Genomic DNA, 25,469 nt, shown 5'->3' on the forward strand with positions numbered 1-25,469 from the left:
GTTGGCGGATTTGAACCTCAAGAGAGGCTCAGCCTCTGGGTTGGCAGCACAACTTCCTAGCAGTCACTAGCAGCAGCAGCGGGTTAGCTTTGGCGTTACATGCCCTTGTGGAGGAACCGACCCATAGCTGACCCTCCAGCAAGTTTTCAGAGGCTGTAAATCACATGGCAGGAGTCTGCCCACCTTTTTTCCACAGAGCAGCTGGTGGATTCAAACTATGTTCCTTTGGGTTGGCAGTGCAACTCCTTACCACTAAGCCACCAGAGTTCCTGATATCAATAGTTTTATCTCTTTCTCTTATCTATCTATCTATGAATTAATTTTATAATGACCTTTAGGACATACCTTCTTAAAAGGAAAAAAGCCAACTAGAAATGCTAAGAGATTGGTGCTAACATGCTCCAAGAGGCCTGGACTGAAAAACCAAATCAGTAATTGGGCTCAAAGTCAAACTGTGCGCAACCTGTCCAGGCTTTTGCATTGCTGGGTTTGCTCTTCTCAGAGCACGTTGGGCATCTTTGAGAAAAACAACCGTGTCGACTCCAGGCACCAATAAAGCAATAAGAGCGTTTAATGGCTTGCCCTTCGTCAAGCTGTTGCTCTTGGGTCTGCTCGTGAGCACAGCAGAACAAACAGGCCCAAGACCGAGACAAATGAAAGCCATACACAGGACCAGACAAAAGCTAGCAGAGTACCTGCATGTTGAAGACTTCATCAGAGCTTTCCGATTGCCCTGTGATATTGCTTACTTCAGCGGAAGCTTGTGAGGACAGCGAGGACGAAGAATAACGGTTGACAGCTGGGTAACTGAGCGGGCTGGGTTTTTTTTGGAGGAAAAATAAAACAGTTATTAATTCAGTCTCTGAACTGCACTGTATCACATGCTGGCATGGGGTAAAACTGAAGGAAGAAAAAAGACACATCCCATGGTGAGTCTCCTGTCTCTCTCATGATAGTCAAGCCCGAGCTGAGTTATTACTCGTGCTGGAGCTGAGGTGTTCGTGGCAGAGGTCTGCAGGTGCCTCGTGTGGGTTACTTCTTTCATTAGGAAATCACGAGTTTGACACACTGCCCCATGAAGGACGAGAGGGTCATTCCAAATCACTTTGTGGAGAGGTCAGTTTATGACATGATTCAGATGATGACTCACCTGCGTCGAGGAATTACCCTGGTGCCGTCTGGACTCATGGAAGCAGGTGCCGAGTTCCTACACACCCGAGGGCTTCCATTGGGGAAATGGACCGGACTGGCCTGAATACAAGCAGCAAAATCCTAGACAGAGAAAGACAGAGCAGAGAAGATAATGTAGGGCAAAAAAATCTTAGAAAATATTTTAGAGTATTAGATAGAAATCTCAGATGTCATGAAATCTTTACACAGGAATCTCATAACATTTCAGTATTATTTAGCCTTCCCTCATTTACTTTCTTATTTTCATAAAGGAAATGAGGAAGATCCAGTAGGGACCTGAAAAGCCGGGGTAATGGTGGGAAGAGCCCACTATTAATTTGTGTAATTAATGGTGGGCTATGTCAAGGGTGATTAAATTAATAAAGCACAATGTATGGGAAGTATGAAACATAAGGTCAATGAAAGAAAGTGTGAAACAACAAAACTCCACTATGTACATGAATGAAACACAATGTATATGACTAATTATATGCATACCAATAAAAATGCAAAACTAGCAAACAGTTAAATAGTTGTAGTTTTCTGCAGTTTGGCAGAAAAACCAACAGATGTCACTATTGGACACCTCATGGTCCCTCGAACCCAAAAGCAATTGGCAGCAGTCAGCCTGTCCTGTGAGCACTTTATAACTTACCTGGATCCCTAAGCTGGACTTCATCACAAAGAACTGATCGACCAGCTTTTTGTGAAGGGGTCTCATATCTTGAGGCACAAACTTCTCATGCACAGCCAAGCCAAATTCCAGAATTTGTGCCTTGAACGCAAGGGGAGAGAAAACATAATGAGTGAGCTCGATTCAGGCCATGGGGCTTCTCAATCACCCACTGTCCATCAAAGAGCTGGACAAGAAATAGGGATGACAGAAGAATAATTGATGCCTTTGAGCGGTGGTGCTGGAGAAGAGTGCTGAATACCCCATGCTAGGAGAACAAAGATGCCTTGGAAAAAAGTGCAAGCCAGAGTGCTCTTTGGAGGCAAAAATGGTAAAGCTTTGTCTCTCATATTTTGGACACGTATCTACGTGAGGTTTTCCTTGGAAAGGGACAAAATGCTTGGAAAGATGGAAGGTCAGCAAAGGAAAGGAAAATCTCAATGAGATGGACTGACATGGTGCACATGGTGCCTTCAGCAACAGGTTCTAGTGTGTCAGAGCTGAGGAGGCTGGCACAGGATAGGGCAGGGTTAAATCTGTGGTTCATAGAGTCGATAGGAGTCATACTCCATTTGACTGTACCTAATAACAACAATAACAACACCACTTTTTAAAGGAACTTTTGTGGCTACAGGGTTATGCCGCCAACCCCAAGGCAAGCTGCTCAAATCCACCAGTTTCTCTGTGGGAGAAAGACGGGCAAGCTCCTCTCAAGGGAGTTGGTTCTGTCTTGATGGCATACAACAACAACAACAACTATTACTACTGCTGCTGCTACTACTACTACTACTACTACTGCTCTCTGAGAGCCTAGGGGGGCCAAGAATGGGGGTCTGGGTATTTATCCTGATACTCTTGATTGTGCAACACAGGAGCACTGGGCAAGGAAACGTTCTTTCCTTATTCCACAACAAGGGAACTTTACAGGTGGGGAAACTGAGGCTCAGAAGAGTCTCAATAAAAGGAAATAGGAATTTAAAGGTAGGTGTGATTTTAAAGATGATTTTCTGACTGGTCCCTGCATTTCAGACGCTGCTCATCAGTTATGCCTCCTTGAGGCCTCTTCCCCAGGCTGAGGCAGGGACCAGGGCAGGAGCTGCCGTGACAGAGACCTGTTTTCTGATGGTACTTTCTCTTCCACGTTACCTCCTTCACCTCTGTTAAAGCGTTTTATGCTTTTCCCACTCTCTCTCCTTCAAATTTCCACAATCCATGAAAGCGGAAGTTAACAAACACACAGGCATCCAAAAGCAGTTGCTATGCTTCTTGGTTTTACTAATTAATTAAATAAATGAATGAATGAATGAATGAATGAATGAATGAATGAATAAAATCTTGCTCACTTAATTAAGAGGCAAAATGGCAGCAGCTTCCACTTAAAAGCAAAAAGAACCCCGAAAAAATTTTAAAAACCTCAGAAAGTTCTCCTCTCTTCCTGTGTGAACCAAAAGAGTTGAAAGTAAACATTCAAGCTCCCTTTGTTCTACAATCCATAGCAATTAATGCCTCTAATTTGAATAACAAGTGTCTTTTGTCTTTTTGAAATGCCACAGTGCTAATGTGGGCAAAGGAACAAATTCTACAGGCTGAGAGGAAAACAAACCAAACTTCAGACCAGACCTTTATGACCTGTGATGATTGGAGATGAAACTGTGGGTCAGAAAGGACAGACCAGGAGGCTGGAGAACTAGCACGTTCATAGAAGAGCAGGCCCTTCCCTGAGAGGGCAGGACCTAACCTAGCACAGGCTCCGGATGCCCGCCTATGATCGGCACAGTTACAGAAAAATGGAAATATCCCTTTTGAACAAAATCTTTTGTGTGGAGTCTACATTTGAGGCATAAAGGGAGAGTGTGATTCCTGTGATGAGGGAATGAGAAGGAGGCGTGAGGTGAGATGATGCCATTTTAAATTTCTTGTGGGATGGTCCCTCTTTTTACCTAGAACCTGCTGCAGTCGGTTCTGTTCTCCAGGAAGCTGACTCCGGCCCAGAGATTAAGAGGTTTATGAGGAAGTACCCTTGGGATTGGAGTTCCCAAGAGGGAGGAACAGTTCACGCACTAAACTGTGAACAGAAAGTCTGAAGGAGGAAGTCAGCCAGAGGTGCTTCAGGAGACAGGCCTGCTTATCCAACTTTGGCAAAATCAGCCACAGGAAATCTGTGGGGCCTAGTAACTCTGCCCTGCGATACTGCCTGTGGGAGAGAGTGGAAGTGTGGCGGGTCCTGGAGAAGCAATGGAGCTTAACAATGGTCTGTCAAAGCTGTCCTGACAGGCTCAAAGGCTGAGCTTTCTCTCCCCTCCCCAGTCTTTGGACATGAGCTTGTGGGTTTGTCTAGAAGGTGGTGGCTGTGGGTGGGGTGGGGTCTTGGCTGAGATGATCCCAGAAAGCAGCACCTCATCGAGGAGGTCCACGATAACCACACTCGCTAGAGCTGGGAAAAGGGCTCATCACAGAGAACACGGCAAAAAAAAACTCCTGGGGGAGGGACACCCTCACGAGTGACTGTGCACAGGTAAAACTCAGTAAAAGTTCAAGTCTCTTGGATGGTCAGCTGAGTTGTCTCTGATTGGAAACAAGGAGGGTGTTGGGGGGGTGGGTTAAAGAAATGGTGACTCCGATTGTTCACATCTGGCATCTACATTCTCTTCAGTATCACACTGGGATTTTGGCACCTTTTCTATTTCTTTGCAAGGTTACTTCAAGTAACTCTGTTTGCCAGAAGTTATATTGCTGAGTCCAGTGAGGTCAAGGTCCTCAATGAGGGCCACCCTCCTTCACAAACACACAGATTTTCTTTTTTAAATTAAGTCTGCAGAACATCAAACATGGACTAAAACCAGACACAATTTCATCTGTTTCTGACCCCAAACAGCAAGCTTTACCTGTCTATTAACTTGGCAAAGATGCCTTTGTCACACATTAGCACATATATTTCAATTCCTACTGGAATAAAGTATCTTTATTTCCTATTTAATCTCACTTTCCATCTATAACATCTCAGAGGTTTCTGAACCTTTTTCAGGCTAAGGGCTTTTCAATAAGGAAATGACAGAAAACAGATTACCCACCTAGCTTTCTGCTCTCGGTGGGGCCAAACTAAATAAACTGTGGCTCATGGGAGCAGAAAATGATGAACTCAGGTTTAATTTCATCTACATCATAGGCTTTAGTCCGCAAAATGTGATGCTGTTTTAAAGCAAACTAATATTTGATTGCTCACTTCCTCATTCTAGCATTTAAGCTACAATCTCAACCATCCAGTCATTAATTTATTTTCAGATGGCCTGAATTTACTAACCCACAAAGTTTTCAGTAAAAAGTTTCATTCAATGTATCTAAGAGAATATATGATGCATTTGTAATAAGAGATTGCTACAGTTTATTCATTCATCATTAAAAGAGCTATTGTGGCCAAGTGGGTAAAGAGGTGCACTGCCAACCCAGAGGCAGACAGTTCCAATCTACCAGCTACTCCATGGAAGAATGATGGGCAGTCTCTTCCTGTGAGATTGACAGATCCTGGAAACTCACTGAAGGGTCAACTACGAGTCAATTCTCACTCAACTGCACATAACATTCACTGTTACATCTGCTTTCTACATCAAAGTGGGGATAAAAAGGTTGAAATTAGCAACTTGGTATCCATTAAAGAGAAATCTGTAACTCTCAACTTCCAGTTTGAGTTAGATTACCATGTAGAAACCCGGGGAGCTGGGTCTCCAGCTAAGCCAGCACGCAAGTAACATTCCCGCAGGACAGACCGCTGACTGCCTGGCGACCTCCTTACCTGTTCCAGCATCAGCTCCCTTAACCGTGCAATTTTCTCTCCATCTTCAGGGTGACTTAAGATATATTCTTTGATAAAGAATGCCTAGTAAGAAAAGGGACAGTCAGTAGTCTACTTGAGGAGAGCTAAAAAGGAAGTAAAACACACAGATGTTGTTTTTAAAAGCTATGGACTCTTCCAAAGAAATGAAACAGTTACAGATCACATTTGTGGGCAGATGGAGCGATTTTTAAAATGGGCAGCTGATCAGAATGGTTTCATAAGATAGGATTATTAAAGAGATGTCTGAGATTGAATAACATGGTCTTTTGGGGGAGTAAACAGCAACAAATTCCAATCAATAAACTTGATGACATTATATTCTAAAATAAACTGTTTCAACTTTCGGTGTGACCAAGTTGGGGGTCTCTAATGCTGTTTAAAATGAAGAGAGAGGATGAAAAGTCCACTTAAGTTATCTTCTAACAGAAATCTGACTTTTCTATGACCATGAAAAGATATCTCTTTGTCAGAGAGAGACACTTAATAAAAAACAGTAAAAATTCACATCTAAAACCTCCCCCCCCCAAACTAAATGTTATTCATACCTCTTGGTACCTGGAAACCCCTCCATTAACTGCAGCATCTATCACTCCGTTCAGGCACATGGTCAAGGGATTAATATTCTGCATCTGTCTTGTCTGACATTGACTAATCAGAGTCTTCAGTTGCTGATTCTTATTTTCCAACACTTCAATTGCATTTTCTAGAGGACTCATTTCTACCTGAAAAGCAAATGAGCACAAATATATATTGAATATTGTAACATTCAAGAAGGCAAAGTAAATGGTCCGCATTCTTAACTGTCTGTGCTGCCCCTCAGCTCCTATCAACATCTCTACCAGGACTCACACTAGAACAGACCAGGATGTGGAGGTTTATTCTATTAACTATTGATTAGTAAGGCTAGGAAAGGTCAGGACATTGTAGTTGCTGGTTGAAACGTGGTGTGGATAATCAGCAATTACCACTTACCCATTACCAAAGCAACAATAAAACGAACTTAAAAAAAACAACCACCAACCAACCCAAAAGCAAACCAAATATTTCTTATCTTTTAAAATCCATTTTTCTTTTCTTTTGAATAGCTTAATAGCCAGTAGTTTCTGTATATTATCACCTCCTTCAACATCATACCTATTTAATGAAAATCACCACAAAAGATACAAAAATGCATTTGCAAGCCCTCTGATTTCAAGACAATTGGAGTCCAGTTGGGAAGATGGGACATATGCCCATATGGGCCCCATATGCATATATAACAGCACCATAAGGTGGTACAAGATGGCACACAATTGGAACTACTGAAAACAAGATGATCATATACGCTACATGAACTATTTGTGAGAGCCAAATAGAACTGTAGTGACTTTAAAATTCGGAGGGTTTTTTAATGGCAAAGCTAATTGTGAAAACTATAAAAGTGCTCTTGAAATGTACGGCATTATAACTTTTATTGTCACTGATACTCTGAAGAAAAACTCTGCCAAGCTTGCAACACTAAAGTAATCCAAGCTTACAAGCACATTTAAATACTGATCTTTCTGTTGGAAACAAATTAGATTTTCTTAAAAGGTCAGTTAGATCATTCAAAATCAACACAGAGAAAGTACTAGAATGAGTTGGTTATGTCACAATTCAGAGTGTATGTGCTTCTAAAAAGAGTGAAAGTTAAGATCACATATATAACCATCAAAGAGCTCAGGGTTCAGAATATATAAAGAACTCCTAAAAGTCAACCAAAGAACTCCATTTAAAAACTGGGTAAAGGATTAAAGTACTTCGTCAACAAGAAATGCAAACGACTACTAAACATATGAAAAGGTGCCTGCTCAAGTTTGTGTCCAAGAAAATTTAAGTTCTTACCAGGACAGATTGGCAAAAACAACTGACAATGATGAATGAAAGTAAGAGTGTGTAAAACAAGATCGCTCAGTCTCTGCTGTAGGAAGTTCACAGAAATGCAATACTTTTGGAGAATATCTCCTGAAGTTAAGGCTATTCACATCTATGACACAGTAATTCCACTCCTAGGAGAATATCCTAAGAAAAGTAGAGTAGCAGATGTGTGCACATATGTGCCAGAAAATATATCTAAAATAGTCCTAAACAATCCATATGTCCATTGAGACCAGAATTCACCAACATATTGTGATATATTGTGGCTTGCTGGCACATGGAATAGTATAAAGCAATGAAAACAACGCATTGCAGACACATGCAGTAAAATATATGGATGTTGCCAACATAATACTGAGTGAAGGGAGAGAGTCATGCAGTGTGATATTTATACAAGGTTTAAAAGGAGGCGAAACGAAATACACTCTTTGGAGAAGGAGAAATAATAGATAAATCAAGAAAGGAAATGAATACCACAGAAGTCAGGAGAGTGGTAACCTCTTGGTGAAAGGATCAAAACTGATCGAACCCACTGAGTTGAGTTGATCCCAGTTCTAATGACAGTCCGAGATATTGCAGAACTGCTCCACAGGGCTGTCAAAGCTGTAAGTATTTGCAGTAGTGAATCGCCACATCTTTCTCCCGTGGAGCAGCTGGTGGTGGAAAGATTAAGTAATCAAGAATACTCAAAGTAGAGGAGGGTGCTGATAAAACGAGCACTCCCAGTCAAATTCTTATCCTTTCCAGATAGAAGCCTGCTGTCTCTTTTGCATATTATGTGTCCATGTAAATAACACACACACAGAGCTAGTGTGCACAGTAAACTTATAACTTATGCATGATGGTTGTACTCTTTGCAAAAATTATACAAAGCGTACCTTTTTTAGATAAAAATAAGCCTCAACTCATCACTAATACATGAATCAAAGGTTGATATATGAATAAACTTCAATAGTTCAATTCACTTCTAGGGAAAATTATCCTAAGAAGACGGTCAATGAAATGTGCAAAGAAAGTTCATGAAGGTTCTGTCTCTCTGGGAGTTCGAATCCACCAGTGGCTCTGAGGGAGAAAGATGGGCAATTTCCTGTGAGATTTACTATCTCTGCAAACACTCTGGAGAGTCTATGGGTCTGTTTCCTAATGACAGCAAGGAAGAAATCTATTAAAGCAGCAGGCCCAGGATCATTTACTGGGGGGATGTCCTATAAGACAAAAAAGGAGGCAGGTGACCAGGTTTAATATCCTTGTCAACTGATAATCTGAGTAAACAAATGAAAAATAATTACTGGGAGGAAGAGATGTTATCTTCAGAATGCCCTTAGCACAAAGTCCTCAGGATTGCTTACAGTAAATAAACCCAGAATTCATAAGGCTGATTCCCTAGAGAATGTTCCTGAGAAGGTTTCTAACTCTCTGGAGTATAAAATGGAATATTTCAGAATTTAAATTACTTTCTTTAAATTAATTAGTTTACATAATTTAAATGTGTCCCCTGTGAGTGCAACTTGAGGGACCTCACTTAAAGACTCCAGACTCTATTCTAGATTATTACCACTGATATAGGAAGGAGGACCAGGGGGACCATTTGGATGGCTAAAAAGCCCCTGTACTATCTGAGCTTTTTGACTGCCTAAAAGCTTTTAGTAAAATTTGATAACAGGCAAGATTGTGGACTAGTTTGACAATCTGATCTTGTTCACTAGTTCATAGCAAAGACCACTTGCGTCCTGCTAATTGGACTCAGGAGTCACTCTGATGAGACTCTTAATGGCCAATAATGAAACAATTTGAAAATTAATAAGAATAATAAAACAAACATCTTTATATGGATGAGTTACCAGTGATACAAAAACTAAAAGGAAGCAAATAAAAACTGTCCAAATGTCACCATTGGAGAGTACAAGAAAATTCATATAATTATTTTAGAAACTGGCAAATAATGAAAAAGCCATCCTTCCTCTTCTACATCTCTGGGTAGTCAAATAGTTGATGAGAGGCAGTTTCTCTTCAGAAGAATGGTGTTGTTGGTGCTGGTCATTGAGTTGGAATCGACTGATGGCTGACCCTCCAGGGGTCTTCAGGGGCAGTAAGTCCCATGGAAGGAGACACTCCCGTACAGGAGCTGGAAGATTTGAACCGCCTGCCTGTAGGCTGGTAGTGCAACTCCTTACCACTAAGCCACCGGAGCTTCCTCTTTAGAGGTACAGGAATGAATAAAGAAGGGATGATGAAATGTCTGTATTTTATAATGAATGACAAATTCCTGATGAATTAATGGACCTAAACAATGGCTACAAAGTTGATGCCACACCAATGACATTAACAACAACAACCACAACCATCAACCTCCAAAGGAAGAGACAAGCAGGAGTACAAAACACTGCTTGTGAAAGCAGTCTTACAAAAACCAAAACCTAAATAGCAACATCTAATCAAGCCTCTAGACCTAATTATCAATTTAGAGAAATAAGGATCAGGGAAGCATGTTAAAAGGTCCCAGAGGAAAGCAACCTGCAAAATTCATACTGAAGGAAACATTTAAAAATTAAGCTGTTTCTCATATTATATTTTTTTAAAAGTCATGCAAATTGAGCCTATAGATCAAAAGGGAGATGCCATTTCAATATATTTTCATTTAAAGGCGTGGTTTAGAATCTGGATTTCATACAACAAATACGTAAATAAGTAAAGACTCTTGCTGATGTACATGAACACTGTGTACTTTGTAGGTAAGTTATTTTACTTTTTCTTATTTTTAATATTAATTCTTTTGTTTCATAGTGACACTGAAGCAGATGTGTGAATGAATCTCTCTCTCCCTCTGTGTGTGTGTGTGTGTGTGTGAATATATCAGTAGTTTGTAAAGACACTAAAAAAAAACAAATCTAGAGATGAAATAATGTCATGCCAGAAGCTCTTGTGACATAGCCCAGAGCATGTTTCACTGCTAACCAAAAAGCTGTGAGTCTCCCATGGTTTAAATCCACCGGCAGCTCTATAAGAGAAAGATGAGCAGTCTTCTTCCATGAATATTTACAGGCCTGGAAAAGCAATGGAGGGTCACTATGAGTCAGAATGGACTCACTGGCAGTGAGCTTTTTTGTTTTGGGAATGTGAGACTGATAATTACTAAAATAATCCAGCAACAGAGGGAGTTGGTGAACATGCAAATGAAACACCTGGGTAACTGTTGAAGTATGATGTTGGTTAAATTAGGTTAATCTTATATTTTATATTTCATCTACTTTTATATATTCAAGATTGAAAGAGAACAGGCTACTACGTATAAAAGCAAGAGAGCTCGCAGGAAACCACTGCTGTATTCTTGAACAAGTTGGTAATATCAGTGGCGATGGTGAGCTTTTGTTAGATTTATATCTCCCCTAAATACGTGTAAGTATGGCCTAACTGGCCATGATTCTCAATATTATAGAATTATCCTCCATTTTATGAACTGGCATGATTATGTTCCATTGTGATCTGATTTAATCATCCAATAGTAAACTTCCAAATCTGAGATGTTAAAGAGGCAGGATTAGAAGCAGTTATGTTAATGAGGCGGGATACACTCTACGGGATTAGGTTGTATCTACAGTCAATCTCTTCCGACATTAAAAGAGAGTAAAGTCAACAGAGATCAAGGGATTACCACTAAGAAAGCAGCTGGCAGCAGTAGCATCTTTTGCATCCATAGTGTCTGTGCTGAGAAACTCCTAGACCCAGGGGAAGAGTGGTGGCAAAGACCTTTGCCAAAAGCTGGCAGAGAGAAAAAGGCCTTCTTCTAGAGTTTGTGGTGTGCTGTTGAGTCAGAACTGACACATAGCTGACCCACCAAAGGGTTTTCAGAGGCTGTAAACTGCATGGGACAAGACTGCCTATCATTCTCCAATGAAGCAGTTGGTGGATTCAAACTGTGACCCTCCGGGTTGACTGGACGACTGCTTACCTTTAGGTCACCAGAGTTTCCTTAATCTGAACTTTTACTCTCTAGTCAACGCGAGAATAAATTTGCTGTTAAAGTGACAGTTCTGTTATAGCAATATCAGATAACAAAAAAAGGCGCTCTGGTACCCTCGCCCTTAGGGAGGTGCTTTGCTAATTCAAACACTGTGTCTCTGGCAGTTTGAACTCATCAGTTGTTCCACAGAAGAATGACAGGCAATCTCTTCCTGTGTGATTTACAGCCTTTGAAAGTTACTGGAGGGGCAGTTATGAGTCATTTCTGGCTCTACAGCAGTCAGTGAATGAATGAGACAACCAAGGCAATATTTATCATCTTTAAAGATTTTAAAACTTCCTGTTTATATGTTCAAATTTTTATTGTGGGTGATACATAAGGGAAAAAACCACTTGTGTTTTCATCCTCATTTTTCACCTGGACAGGGTGCTCTGGTGGTGTAGTCTGTAGAGAGTTGTGCTGCTCAGACCAAAACGGGGCTCTCTGGTGGTTCAAAACATCAGAGAGGGGCCTTCCAGCAGAAATCTGCTGGAAGGTCAGCTATGATTTGAAATCAACTTGACAACAAGGAGATTTCCCCCTTTTTTAGTTTTTGCCTCTGTAAATAAGTAACATTAATTATGTTTATCACATTGTTCAGCCATCACAATGATGCATTTATATAGTTCCTCTATAGTTTCTGATTGTGCTCAAGATTTCTAAAAGGAGCTTAATCTGGGGAAAATACATTTTAAATATATAAGAATAGAATAAATAGAAAAAATTCAGAAGAAACAATAGTTCAAATACATTATTATCTCAAGTAAAACTGAATAATGTACTCTGGGGCCATCCGTTGGAAGACAAGCCCACAATCTCATCTGTGGTCCTTTTATGCCAGGATTATTAATTTTTCAGATTTTTCAAAAGGTAATACAGTGCACATAGGGCAAAATATGTAATCTCAGCCGGGTATGGGGCAAACCTATTTATTCAAATATATCATTATTTTTGCACTGAGATAACAATCCTAATGATTTTTTATCAGCTCAGGATAGGTTTATTACCAGTTGAATTTTAGAGCCAAATTGATACAAACCTCTTCTGGGTTTTCTAAACCTTTTCTATTTTATCATTGTACACAATGAATTTCAGTTCCATTCAACTTGGCATGCACTTGCATTTGAGTCTCTATTCTGTGCCCCTCTTCCTAGGGCCCTAACACACTGGGAATTGAATCAGGAAGCCAATGACTTTAGTGAAAAGTGGAGCAATTCCAAGCAGCGGGAACAAGAGGAAGAGACAAAAGCTTCTAGGAGTGGGCTGTGTTCAGGGAACAAACAGCCCAGTTTGGTGTGTTTTGTTTGATAGAACATAGACTGCGTATTCTAATAAATTAGACAGCTGATGCTTGAAAGGCTGTGTTTAGTAGTGGTTCCTTTCTCACTACCAGCAGGCTTTTCTTCATTAGCTTTGTGTGTGTGTGTGTGTGTGTGTGTGTGTGTGTGTGTTTCTATGTGCACAACATTTCAGGGGCCCTCAGAGGACTAAGCACTGTGGGTAGTGAGCAGTTCAGAAAGCTTTTGGATTAATTAATGCAGCTTGGATGACTAAGGACTCTTCCGTGGGCTGGGCCCCTGCCAGCTAGCAGGAAGTACAATAATCAGACTCTCTGAGGACTGTGCTTGGCACTGTGGGCACTAACTATGTAAGCAACTGGTTTTGGGGGATCCTTCACTCAGACCACAGGAACAGAATTTCCTCGGCATTCTGAATCAAGTTCAACTTGCTTAGGGAGCTGTAGTCTTTTTTTTTGGACTGCAGAATAAAAATTCCACTAAATCTTTAGGTTACATGGAATGCCGAGGGTGGATTCAGAACAGGGAGGTTTTAAGTAGGGCAAGACTTTATTTTTTTTGGGGGGTGGTTGTAAGTACAACTTCTTCCCCCCCATTCATTCATTGTTGCACTTTTCTCCCTGCCCCCCCAAATCACTCTTCTTCTTGAACAGAAAAAGAAAAACGCTTTCACTGTATGCAATCCCTTCCCCCAAGTTCACTCCACTACACAGCCTTCACTGTGGACTTCTGTAATGACAAGAATATATATCCCATCTATCTCTCTTGATGACAAAGCAGGTGCTGAATTGGATGAAGAGGAACAATCTCCTTCCCTGCGATTTACAGCCTCAGAAAGCCGCTGGAGGGTCACAGAGAGTCGGTTCTAACTAGATGGCAAAGAGTTGCTTCTCTAAATAAAGAACCACAATCTTTTCTACAGCAGCAGAGCACTTAACCATTTTGACAGTTGTGCTCTTTCAAACAGCATCTTCATTTGACTATGTTTTAGGATAAATTGTTATTATATAAACATGTTTCTGGCCTTTGTCCATGGCAACATCCACAACATGAGTAGAAGGATTTTTGCAAGCTCTTTATCTCCAGAAAGAATTACTTTGATATCGTGGTCAGAAGTGTTGCCCAGTTTGCAAATCATAAGTTAAATAAACTTTAGATCAATTTCTATTTATTGGAATCATGTCATTTTTGTTTTGCTTTTTTTCCTACATTGATCCACTTACTAACTTTGTAGTCAGAAGAAGCTGGGTTTAATATTATTCTTTTTCAAGGTTTTATTGATTCCTGACAGGGACTTCCAACCTCTGTTAAAAACTATAAATTAGGGAGCTCTGGTGGCCTAGTGGCAAGAAGTTGCACTGCAATCCCTGAGGGACATGGTTTAAGCCCACCAGATGTTCTTCAGATCCAATTAGATTGTACCCCCACAAAAATAATAAAATTTTTAAAAAACTGCATAAATTCAGGTAAAAATACATATGTCATAACTTTGATATGATGATTAAAAAAAAAACCCAAAACAATAATCAAACATCATGATGTAGGCCATATTCTCAGCACAGGCCTGACACATAGCATTGAATTCCCTCAAAACTCTGAAAACTCAGATTCACCGCCGTTGAGCCTGAACCAACTCATAGGCGTCCCTCCACTGGGTTTCCTCAGCTGTCAACTGCACGGGAGGAGATAGAGTACCCTTCTCTTACAGAGCAGTTAGTGGACTCAAACAGCCAGAAAGGTGTGGCCTCTCAGTTAGCAGGACAACTGTCTAAGAACAAGACCACTGGAGCTCCCAGCAGCAGAAGTGTCAGCCAGAACCAAGTCACAGCTGACCCTCTGGGAGGTTTTCAGAGGCCTTCAATTGCCCAGGAGGAGCCCTCCCATCTTCCTCCCACCGATCTGAACCATGTGTCTGAGGGTTGGCAGAGCAACTTCTTATTCCTAGGCCACCAGAGCTCCCTGAGGACGCTGGCAGTTACAGTAATTATGGGAGCCAGAATGCTGGGCCCAATCCAACAGTCTAGTTCTTTATGTTCTATGATAATAGCTGTTTGCAGAGCATTCCTCTGACTGGCTGGGGCAGGACAGTATTAAATAAAGTTCATCACTGCTATAGGCTTCTAACGGGGGTCAACAGCATAAATATCCACCAACTCGCTGAGTGCTGCTCAGGGATTTTGCCGAGTCACCCTTCTCATTGTTGAGTCAGAAACGACTCGTAGTTGACCCTCTAGCAGGTTTTCAAAGCTTGTAAACAACATGAGAGAAGATGGCCCATCTTTTCACTGAGGGGCACGCTGGCGGATTGGAGCAATCTGCCTTTGGGTTGGCACCACAACTCTCTACCGGCTAGCCCACCACCGCTCCCAGCCACAACTGCAAACAACGAACGCCCAACTCCAAGTGAGACACCGTGAGGAGAAAGAAAGGGAGAGGCGGGCAGAAGCAGTGGGAACAAACTCTGAGCCTTACCACTTCACGCTTTTCCACTTCAAACCAGCGGGAAATCCCAGGCAAACTCTGCACCAGGTATAAGGATGTCCTCTCCACCCAGAGACTCTACAAAATACAAAACAGATTAACTCTCCATGCTGCTCTGCTTTCTAGGTACTGAGCTATGACTAATACTTGTCATTCCACTTGTCAGGTTTGCTTCACTTTGCTCAGCTTTTCATTAGAATGTACCCTAGGACTTGGGCAGTCCCTTTGCACTCACAATGCAAGGTACTGCTGTAGCTTCTGTTCATGACTGCATTGTGTAGCTCTCATAACTTTTCTTTCCTGTGAGATAAATCATCTCCTATATCAGGCAGCATAGCTTAGAAATATCAAAATAGGCTATCGTGTTATTTCACTCATGTTCGAAATTCTACCTGAAGTTCTCTCCAGTCCTCAAGGTCTAGGCCTTTTGATCTCAAAGGGGCTAAGAGCAGCAACTGGTCCAACAGGATTAAAACAAATAGCACTTAATAGAAGAAAGGTCATCAGAAATAGCTCCAAACTTTGTACTAAATAAAAAAAAAAAAAAGATCTTCATTTTACAAACAAAGACATGGAACCAAAGAGGCAATGGGACCTGCTCAATGTTACAGTCTAAGGACCAAGAAAGCCAGCGTTGGAGACAACGGTCTAGAACTTCTGTCTCCATCTCTAGTGTTCTAGTCAATGCACTGTCCCCTCGTGCCCACATGAACTAGTCTGGGTAGTGAACTACCTCGCATCCAAGCAGGCATGTCTGTCTCTCAGAGCGTGGTTTCTGCTGGCTTGGACAGGCAACCTGAGCCCCAGCATGCGTGACACCACAGCTGCCTTTAGTAAGTGCTGCTGTGGAGAACATGATTTGCTTTTGTCACCTAGGTTTCAATATCTATGACTCAGTTTTTTCTTACTCAAATAATATGTATTGCTGAGAGGTTGACACACTTAGCAAAACTCCTGAAATAGTGCCATTTATTCATCCACAACAGAAACGGGCAGAGTTTCTGTGTGCCAGTTGAGATGAACCCTGACAAATGGGGCAGGGCCCCGCGAGAGGTGTTTGTGGGGCTCAGGTGGTGAGAAAGGAAACAGGCCAAAGAAGGGAAGGGCAGAGAGCTAAGAGAGTGGAAGGATGGAGGTGCTGTGGGCAAACAGGGGTGGGAGCAGGCATGCACCCCACCTCGAGGGAGGAGGACAGCGTTCTTCTGAAGGTGACACGGGAGCTGAATGTTGAAGAGTGAGTAGGAGTTTGCCAGGAAGAGAACGCGGGGGAAGCACCGCAGGCAGCTAGAAGCAGTGGGAACAAACTCAGAGAGGCTTATGAAAGGGGCAGGTAAGGGGTAGAGAGAGGAGTTCTGTTGCTAGAGCCAAGAGGCAGGATGAGCAAGTGGGCTGTGCAGATGACGCTTCTTGAAGGGATGTCCACACAAGAATAATGTGGCGGTAGTGGTTGTTATTGTTGTGCTGCAGAGTCAGAACTGACCCACAGCTGACTTATTGTTGTGCTGCAGAGTCAGAACTGACCCACAGCTGACCCTTGGGTGGGTTGTCAGAGGCAGTTAATTGCACAGAAGAAGGTTCCCCATCATTAGAGTTATTAATAATTTTTAACAACATTTATTATTTTTTGTGTGTGTGTGTGTACTGTCAAATCGGATCTGACTGGTACAGGAGGAGATTGCCCCGCCTTCTCCAGCAGAGCATCTGGTGGATTCGAACCGCATTCCTCTGGGATCGCAGTACAGCTTCTTGCCACCAGAGCTCCCTCAGTTATTAATAATTTTTAGCAAGCCTGCTGTACCATTGATAACTAATGTGATGCCTATAAAGAATGCAGTAGAAATGGCAATGATCCAGTCCAAAGACACAGATCCGAGTGTGTGCCCTACTGGTTTAGACGGGACTTAGACAGAGCTAACTGTCTGACTCCAGCAACATCTGGCTCAGCATTCACTCCACTTCCTAAACAACACGCCTCTGGAAACTCTATGAACTTTGATAAATGGTGATAGTTCTAGAAAGACTTCAGGCTTTTTGTTCATAGGGTCGCTATGAGTCATGCTCGACTCGACAGCAACCAACAACCTTCCCTGAGAGCATTTGCAAAGAAAATTATGTCACAAACAGTATAGATTTTTAATTGGCTTTGGAGGGCAAAAAGGAAAACACAAATCTCCCCAAAGGGTAGAAAATGATCATGGCCCATTTCTATAGCACCCATGTGTACTCTCCAGTATCTCTTCATTTTGACCTTTAACATATCCAACTACGCTGCTTCTGAGACCACTCTTTTATGCAGCCCCATCCTAATTTAGTCAAATGACCACAGTTTCCTCTGTGGATTACTTCGCTGTGAGGATTCCTGGAAGTACTTTTGGGAGCACTACAAGTTGACACTCTGGCAGGGCTGACAGGGTGGGTGAGGTAACATTATGCAACCATTACTGACAGGGTAAGCAAACTGTTTCCTGGCTTAAGCTGAGAAGAGCCACCATGAAACAAGCTAAGCCAACTATATCCCAGTAATATGTTTGTTTTGCCCTCTTTGTTTAGTGACTAAATATTGACTAATTGGAGACTTCTCTGGTCTCACTGTGCCACTACTGTCACATAAAGACCAGGGTATAATAGATCTGCTGTGCAATGCTATTCCTTTCCTTAGTGGGGCTGTGGGAAAATCTCACCCTTCCGGCTAAGGAAAACTCTGAATTAGCAAAGTATAGTGTTATTGTAATTACTGAGAACAGAAAACTCAACAAGTGACCAAGAATCCTAGGTTCACTCACTTTTTTTACCCTTTAAAAAAGTCCTAATTACATATTTATCAAACAAACAAACTCAATAGACGGTATCACAGGTCTTTCACACCATAAATATTCTGTCTCAGAAATTCTTTTCTCCATTCCTTATCACTGCACTCCATGATATCTGAGAATTCTACTGCAAGTTTTCCAAAATGGATTCAGCATGAATAAATGAGAGGACTGAGCTGAATCACGACCTCTCAAAGACTGGGCTGAGAACCAATGGCATTAGATTTCTCATTGAGAAGCTGCTTTCTCAGCCTCTGGTCAGACTTCCTGAATCAGAATTCCTAAGTTGGGCCCAGAAAATCTGCTTAGTGAGAAATAATTTGAGAATCACTAGGCTCAAGGATTTCCGTGGTTACTTTTGCCCCACAACACTTTGTGCTGTTCTGAGTAAATAATTTTCCAAGGATCTTGTCCCTAATATGAATTCATAACCTATCTGTGGAGGAGGCAGTCTGGGATAATCAGTACCTTGAATTCATTCTCCTTATCTTTAGTCCCTTTGTGAAATGGTCTGTCGTAGCGAAATTTCCATATATGATTCACTTTGTAGAAACTTTTGATGTTGTCTGGAACCCCTTCTCTCTGCAGGACCTCCTGGCTCTCCGGGATGGGAGTCACAGCGTAGATCTGCAAATCTAGGAGGAAAGAGTCAAGGAGGGAACCGGCCTCTGGCTCAAGGCGAGCTCTGGGTGACTGACAATAATCTATGTGTTTCCTTTTGAGTTAAAGTAATTTTAAAAAAAACTTGTCAAGATGCTGCTAAGAATTCAGTTCAGAGCAAATCATTTCTCACTGCCAGGCCTTGAATTCTTTCTATACAGGTGATTCTGACAAAGGATCAGTTTGAAAGATGCATGATCCATAAAGCTACATATCCCAGATTTTGTTGTTTTGGGGTAGATGGGAACAGCTTGGACCTTGTTGTGAGGGTACTGTCAAGCCAAACACGACTCATAGTGACTCATATAAACAACAGGTCTGATCCTATTCTATCCTGCTTCATCGTTATCATCCCTAACACAACTGAGCCCATCGCTGCAGTCACTTTATCAGTTCATCTTCTTGAGGATCTTTCTCTCTTTCACTGACCTTCTACCTTTCCATATATGTCTCTTTCTAAGGAATAACCTTCCTGGAGGATGAGGTTCATGACTCGCATTAATTTCTAAAAGAAATAATATATAAATATTAATGCAACCACCACCACAGACAGAAACCTTAACTCTGAAAATAACTTTTCATTTACCCGAATGACCCTCCAAGTCCGCTGCAGCAAATACTGGATTTGCAGCAACCACTCTCTCAAATCTTGTTTCAACAAGAAAAAAATGTTTTTAAAAATTTATACGAAAGGGATAAATTTACCTCCTCATTAAAAAGGGATAAGGAAAAATTCTTCTTAGGTAACTCACTGCTTCTTTTGCATTTTGGTTTTTGCTTTGAAATGGTGTCTATAAATGTTGTTAAGGGCTGCTGGGTTGAGTACAACTCATAGCAACGCTATGAACGAACAATGGATCTGAACCTCATCCTCTCCTCTGGCAGCCTCATCATCTCTGACATACTTGAGCCTGCTGTTATAGTCACTCTGTTAATCCATCTCATTGAGGGTCTTGCTCTCTCTCTTGTTGGCTCTCCACCTTTCCATGTATGATGTCCCTTTCCAAGTGGGAGTCATAGGTCTCTTTAAGACTTTACTTTTCTAGGAAGAGTCAGAGGGACATGGAAAGGAGTGCTTTTATCCCGGACTTCCATGGAATTTTAGTTGAGTGGCACCTAACAACAACAGCAGCTCATTTTAAAAAATAGGATATTTTCTTTACATGAATTTCTTTACACGGAACTTTCTTTATAGGAAAATTATTAAAGGCTGTCCAGGATGCTAAGGTTAAAAAGGATATTTAATGAGATACTAGCAGATCTCATCTCCTTCTCTTATTTTAGATGCAAAAATACAGCTACAAAAGTCTGAGTGATGTGCACCAGTAAACACAATGCTCTAATTTCCTTGAACTGAAGTAGTTCCACAGGGTATGATGGAGGAAAATTATTCTCAGAGAAATCACTAAGAAGAGCTTTAAAAAGCAGAGTTGAGCTCCAGAAGAGTTTTAATTAAAAGGAAAAAATTCTTTAACAGAATATTTAAGAGATTTCTCTTCAACTGACATCTTGATTAAAAAAAAAAAACCAGAATAATTAGGTTCTGCTCAGAAGGAGCTAAACTAAAATTAAGATGAAGAGAAAGAGAGCAAGTATGAACATGGCTATGAAAAAGGCACCAATAAAAAGGATCTGCAGCTAATGGCTTATGTCATCGAACTGGAAGTTTCTGCCACGGGAAAGGATACACTGAGCTTCCGCCTGGAAAATGGTCTCGTCAGGCTGGTTGGCGTGCTGCATGGCGATGGCGTGCGGGAACTCATTCAGCATCCTCTGTTGGAAAGCCTCCAGCCTCTCGTAGTCATGCCCTCGACAGACAAACTCTTTATTCTGTAGACAAAACCAAAAGGGAGTCATGACTATTTCCTATTAACCACATGGAGAAACCAAAGATTAGGACACTTACAGTAAATGACCACATCACAATCCACTGTAAGAAAATGTGCACTGGAAGAGTCAAAAAAGTTGGCCCAATATTAGAAATACAATGCAAGAACCACAATCTTCACTCTTGTTTTTGATGTTGTTAGGAGTTGCTGAATTGGTTTCAACACACAGTGACATCAGGTACAACAGAGTGAAATGGTTATTTCCCAGTCCTGGGCAAGCCTCCAGAGTGTGGCCAGGTTTGAGCCCGTTGTTAAGAGTTACTATGCCAATTCATCTTGTTGTGAATCTACTTCCTTTCCATTGAAACTGTTTCGAAAGTATGATGTCCTTCTCCAGGGTGTGGTCCCTCCTGATACCTAACCAAAGTATGTGAAGTGAAATCCTGCCATGTTTCCTTTGAAGGAGCCTTCTGGCTGTATTTCTCCCAGGGCACATCTGTTTGTTCTCTTAGTCGTTGAAGGTATATTCAATATTCTTCACCAGCACTATAATGGTATTGCTTATTCATCGTCTTGTTTTTTCCTGGATAAAAGGCAATTATCCTTTCAATTGTCAGAGATAAAAGGAAAATACTATGGCTTGCGTTAGGCATGCCTTATTCTACCTAGCTCTGTAACACTTTAGCAAGCTCTTTTGCAGCTGATTGTTGTTGTTATTGTTAGTCACCATCGAGTTGAATATGACTCATAGTGGCCCTATGAACAACAGGTCTTAACCCTGTCCTATCCGGTGCCATCCTGACACTTCCTGACACACAAGAACCCATTGTGGCAGTCACAATGGCAGTCCACCTTGTTAAGGGTCTTCCTCTCTTTTGCTGACTTTTCACCCTTCCAAGTATCATGCCTCTCTCCAAGAATAGCCCATCCTAGCAAAATGCCCAAAGTATACGAGGCAAAGCGTCATCATTCTTGCTTCCAAAGAGCACTCCGACTGCACCCTCTCCGAGACATATTTATTTGTTCTTTGGCTATCCCTGGAGTGTTCAGTGTTCTTCTCCAACACCACAGTTCAAAGGCGTGAATTTTTCTTCTGTCATTCTTATTTTTTGTCCAGCTCTCAGATGCATAGCAAGTGATTGGAAAAACCATGGCCATGAGATGCATCTCAGTCTTCAAACTGACATCATTATGCCTCAATAATTTGAAGAGGTCCCTAACTGCAGACTTGTCCAGTGCAATGTGTCTCCTTATTTCCTGACTGAGGGTACCAAAGGTGTTAATTGTGGATCCAAGTAAGATGATATTGTTGAGTTTGAATCTCTTCCCCGTCCATCAGGATGTTGCATATTGGTCCAGTGGTAGGAATCTTTATTTTTTTGACATTGAGATGCAATCCACACTGAAGGCTGCATCCCTTGATCTTCTGCAACAAATGTCTCAAGTTCTCCTCACTTTCAGTAAGCAAGGTTGTGTCATCTGCATAATGCAAATTATTGATGCGTCTCCTTCTGATCTTGATGCCATATTCCTCTTCACAGAATCCAGCTTCTCAAATAATTTGCTCAGCATATAGACTGAATAGGAATGGAGAGGGACTACAACTCTGACACACTCCCTCCTCAATTTTAAACCAGTGTTCCCTTACTGTGTTTGCACAACAGCTTCTGGTCCAGGTATAGGTTCTGCATGAGCACAATTAAGTGCTCTGGAACTCTCATTCTTTTCAATGGCAGCCACAACTTGCTATGATCCACACAGCTGATGAGTCCAATGAATACATCATGTGATCTCCTGACTGCTGCCTCTATGTGCAGTGATTATGGATCCAAGTGAAAGGCAATCCCTGACAACTTCAATCTTTGCTTAGTTGTGTGAATTTCTGTTAAACTGCAATAGAAAGTTGCCATCTTGGATTTCTATCAGTAAGTGCTTCAAGTCTTCTTCAATTTCAGCAAACAAAGTTGTGTTAATTGGGGTATTACAAAAAGTGAATAAATCTTCCAATCCTGATGCTATGTTCTTCATTATACAATCCAAGCTTTCGAATTATTTGCTCAGCATACAGAATGAGTGGGTATGGTGAAAACATACTTCTTTGATTTTAAAACAAACATTAGCTTTCCCCTTGTTCCATTTGAATGACTGCGTCTAAGTCTGTGTATAGGTTCCAGACAAATACAGTTAAGTATACTAGAATTTCCATTCTTTGCAATGATATCTGTAAATTGATATGATACACAAAGGTGAATGCCTTTGTATAGTCACAAAAGCCCAAGTGAACACCTTTTAGTATTCGCTGTTTCAGTTCACATCTGCCTGACATCTGCAATAAAAGGCCCTGTTGTATATTCTTTTCTGAGTCGAGTTTTCATTTCTGCCACTTCTGTTGACGTCGTGATGCAATAATTTTTAAATTATCTTCCATGAAACTTTACTTGCGTGTGATATTAATGACACTTTTCCATAATCTCTGTATTTGATACATCCTGAAAAAGATACTTTGGCTGATATTTTTCCTGTATATTATAAGAATCCCAGAATGAGTATCAGACGCGATAATAATAGTTGTTGGGTGCCATCACATAGCAGCTGATTCATAGCTGACTCTTTAGAAGGTCTTCTGAGGCTATAAATTGCACGGGAGGAGACTGTTCATTTTTCTCCTGCTGAGTAGTCGGCAGATTTGAATCATGTGCCTTTGGGTTGACAGCACAGCTCCTTACCACTAGACCAGCAAAGGCCCTGCTCTAATAACAGAAACATTTTTAAATACTAGCTTATGTAAGAATAGCTTGTAAAATCAGAGAAGTACTCTAAGCATATAAGCATTCCACAGTGTCACATTATTTTGAAATGTAATTTTTGGATCTGATATTTGAGCTGCCCAGATTTAAAAAAAAAAACAAAGAATTAGGTCTGCCCTCTTTGTTAAATAAACACTGAGGATGCCCTGGTGACCTTGCTGGTAAGGAAGTGCACGGCCAACTCAAAGGCACACTCTTCAGATGTACTAGCTGATCCTCGGAGAAACACCTGCCATCACTTCCATGCAATTTATGGTCTTTGAAAAGTCACTGGAGGGTCAAGCTTTGAGTCGGTTTAACTCAATGGCACACAACCACAGCTATAAACATCTTAAACCCAATTTCTTCACACAGAAGGAGATTGCCCATCCTTCTCTTGAGGAACAGCTCGAAGATCAGAACCTCAAAACTCTGGCATTATAGTGCAACTCCCTGGCCACTAGGCCACCAGCTAGTATCCATCGCTAGCTATCCATCAGTTGTTGCTGTTTGTCATATTACATCACTAGTCATACTTCTTTCTCTTCTTTCCAAGCCCAGTAACCCTGATCTTTCTGACTTTAGGGATTTGCCATTCTAGACATTTCATACAAAAGAGAGAATATAAATGTTAGCCTTTTATGTCTGGTCTAATTTATTTTAAAATAACGTTTTTTGGATCATCCATGCACAGCATTCTATTTACTTTCTTTTTAACGTTGAGTAATATTCCACTGTATACTGCTGTTGTTGTTATGTACCATCATGCCAGAACGGACTCATAGCTGACCCTCCTGCAGGCTTCGGAGGAAGTAAACCAGACAGGAGGAGACTGCCATCCTTCTCCCACAGAGCAGATGGTGGATTAGAATCCTGGTGCATTTGGGCAGCACAGTTTCTTACTACTAAGCCACCAGAGCTTCCTAGTCCACTCTATGGATATTTAGTTTATTCATCCACTTTCTGATGGATATTTAAATTGTTTACCCTTTTTTTTTTTTTTGCATTATGAAAACGTGTATAGACTGCATGAACATGTATTTTCAATTCCCATAGGAGAGGAACTTCCAGGTCATAATTGTCAACACTTTTTGAAAACTCATTTTCCATGAAAGCAAAAAACTAATTCGAGTACATAATTATACAAATTATCCATTTATTTGGTCTTTGACATCTTTCTTATCTGAAAATATTGGTTGAAAGGGAAAATGTATCTCTTCAAGCAGCAAAAGACAGTTTTTATGTTTTGTTTTGTTTTGTTTTTAAATGAGGAGCAGCCTGGAATTTGATTTCCTAAAATCAAGTCTGGCATGATTCTCAAGCATGCAATACCTTTCAGAAACCAACAGGGGGTGACTTTTCTTTCATGTGGAAGGAGAAGCCATTCATATGCTGAAAAGCTGTTTTGTAATGACTGGTGATGGATTGATTTATACTAATTACCTTTTAAACAAAATTTATCCTATTAGCTTGATGGAGTTTTCTAATTTGCTAAATCCCCTTTTAAATTGTGGTTTCTAAATGATTTTGGATTTTTTAAAACTTTGTGCATTTAATCATCATTAAGTGTGCGTACTTACGAGGTGGCTATGCAGGCTGTCTGCTGTTATACAGGAACGGAGAATATGACCATGTACAGTGAGATTTTGGGCCACAAGGCAATTTAACATATGCTCATGTGGTCTCTAAATACATGGTCATTTCAATTAATAATAACAAAAAATAAAAGTCAGCTTATCATACCAATTTATTCATAAAAGTACTATCAATATATTATCCCAGGGTGTATATTTAAATATTTATAGCTTTTAATATGAAACACAGATTTATTTAACAAATCTAACTTTTGAAGTCAACACTTCCTTTTCTTCTTTATTTCTGAAGAACTCCCATCCTGTATTTGTATTGGCAAAGTCAAATCAGATTTTGATCAATATAAATATCAATCCATTTTTATCAACTCAAATCACTGCCCTTGAGTCAGCACTGAATCACAACTGACCTACCAAAGAGTATTTAGAGACTGGGATTTAG

The 25,469-nt window shown here is 40.9% G+C and overlaps 1 protein-coding gene across 1 annotated transcript in view; it reads right to left on the bottom strand.

Annotated features, from left to right (window-relative positions):
* DOCK4 (dedicator of cytokinesis 4) overlaps positions 1–25,469 on the bottom strand; it is a 312,634-nt gene that overhangs the window by 13,986 nt on the left and 273,179 nt on the right. Inside the window, exons 39-46 of the mRNA XM_006882693.1 lie at positions 20,509–20,650; positions 18,629–18,795; positions 15,342–15,428; positions 6,221–6,397; positions 5,634–5,717; positions 1,826–1,945; positions 1,151–1,272; positions 696–816 (exon numbers count right to left, since the gene is read on the bottom strand). Of these exons, the coding sequence (XP_006882755.1) occupies positions 696–816; positions 1,151–1,272; positions 1,826–1,945; positions 5,634–5,717; positions 6,221–6,397; positions 15,342–15,428; positions 18,629–18,795; positions 20,509–20,650 (1,020 nt within the window). The remainder of the gene's footprint in view (positions 1–695; positions 817–1,150; positions 1,273–1,825; positions 1,946–5,633; positions 5,718–6,220; positions 6,398–15,341; positions 15,429–18,628; positions 18,796–20,508; positions 20,651–25,469) is intronic.

Source organism: Elephantulus edwardii, unplaced genomic scaffold (assembly GCF_000299155.1).
Source record: "Elephantulus edwardii isolate Elephantulus edwardi_28Jun2011 unplaced genomic scaffold, EleEdw1.0 scaffold00022, whole genome shotgun sequence".
NCBI classification, from domain to species: domain Eukaryota; kingdom Metazoa; phylum Chordata; class Mammalia; order Macroscelidea; family Macroscelididae; genus Elephantulus; species Elephantulus edwardii.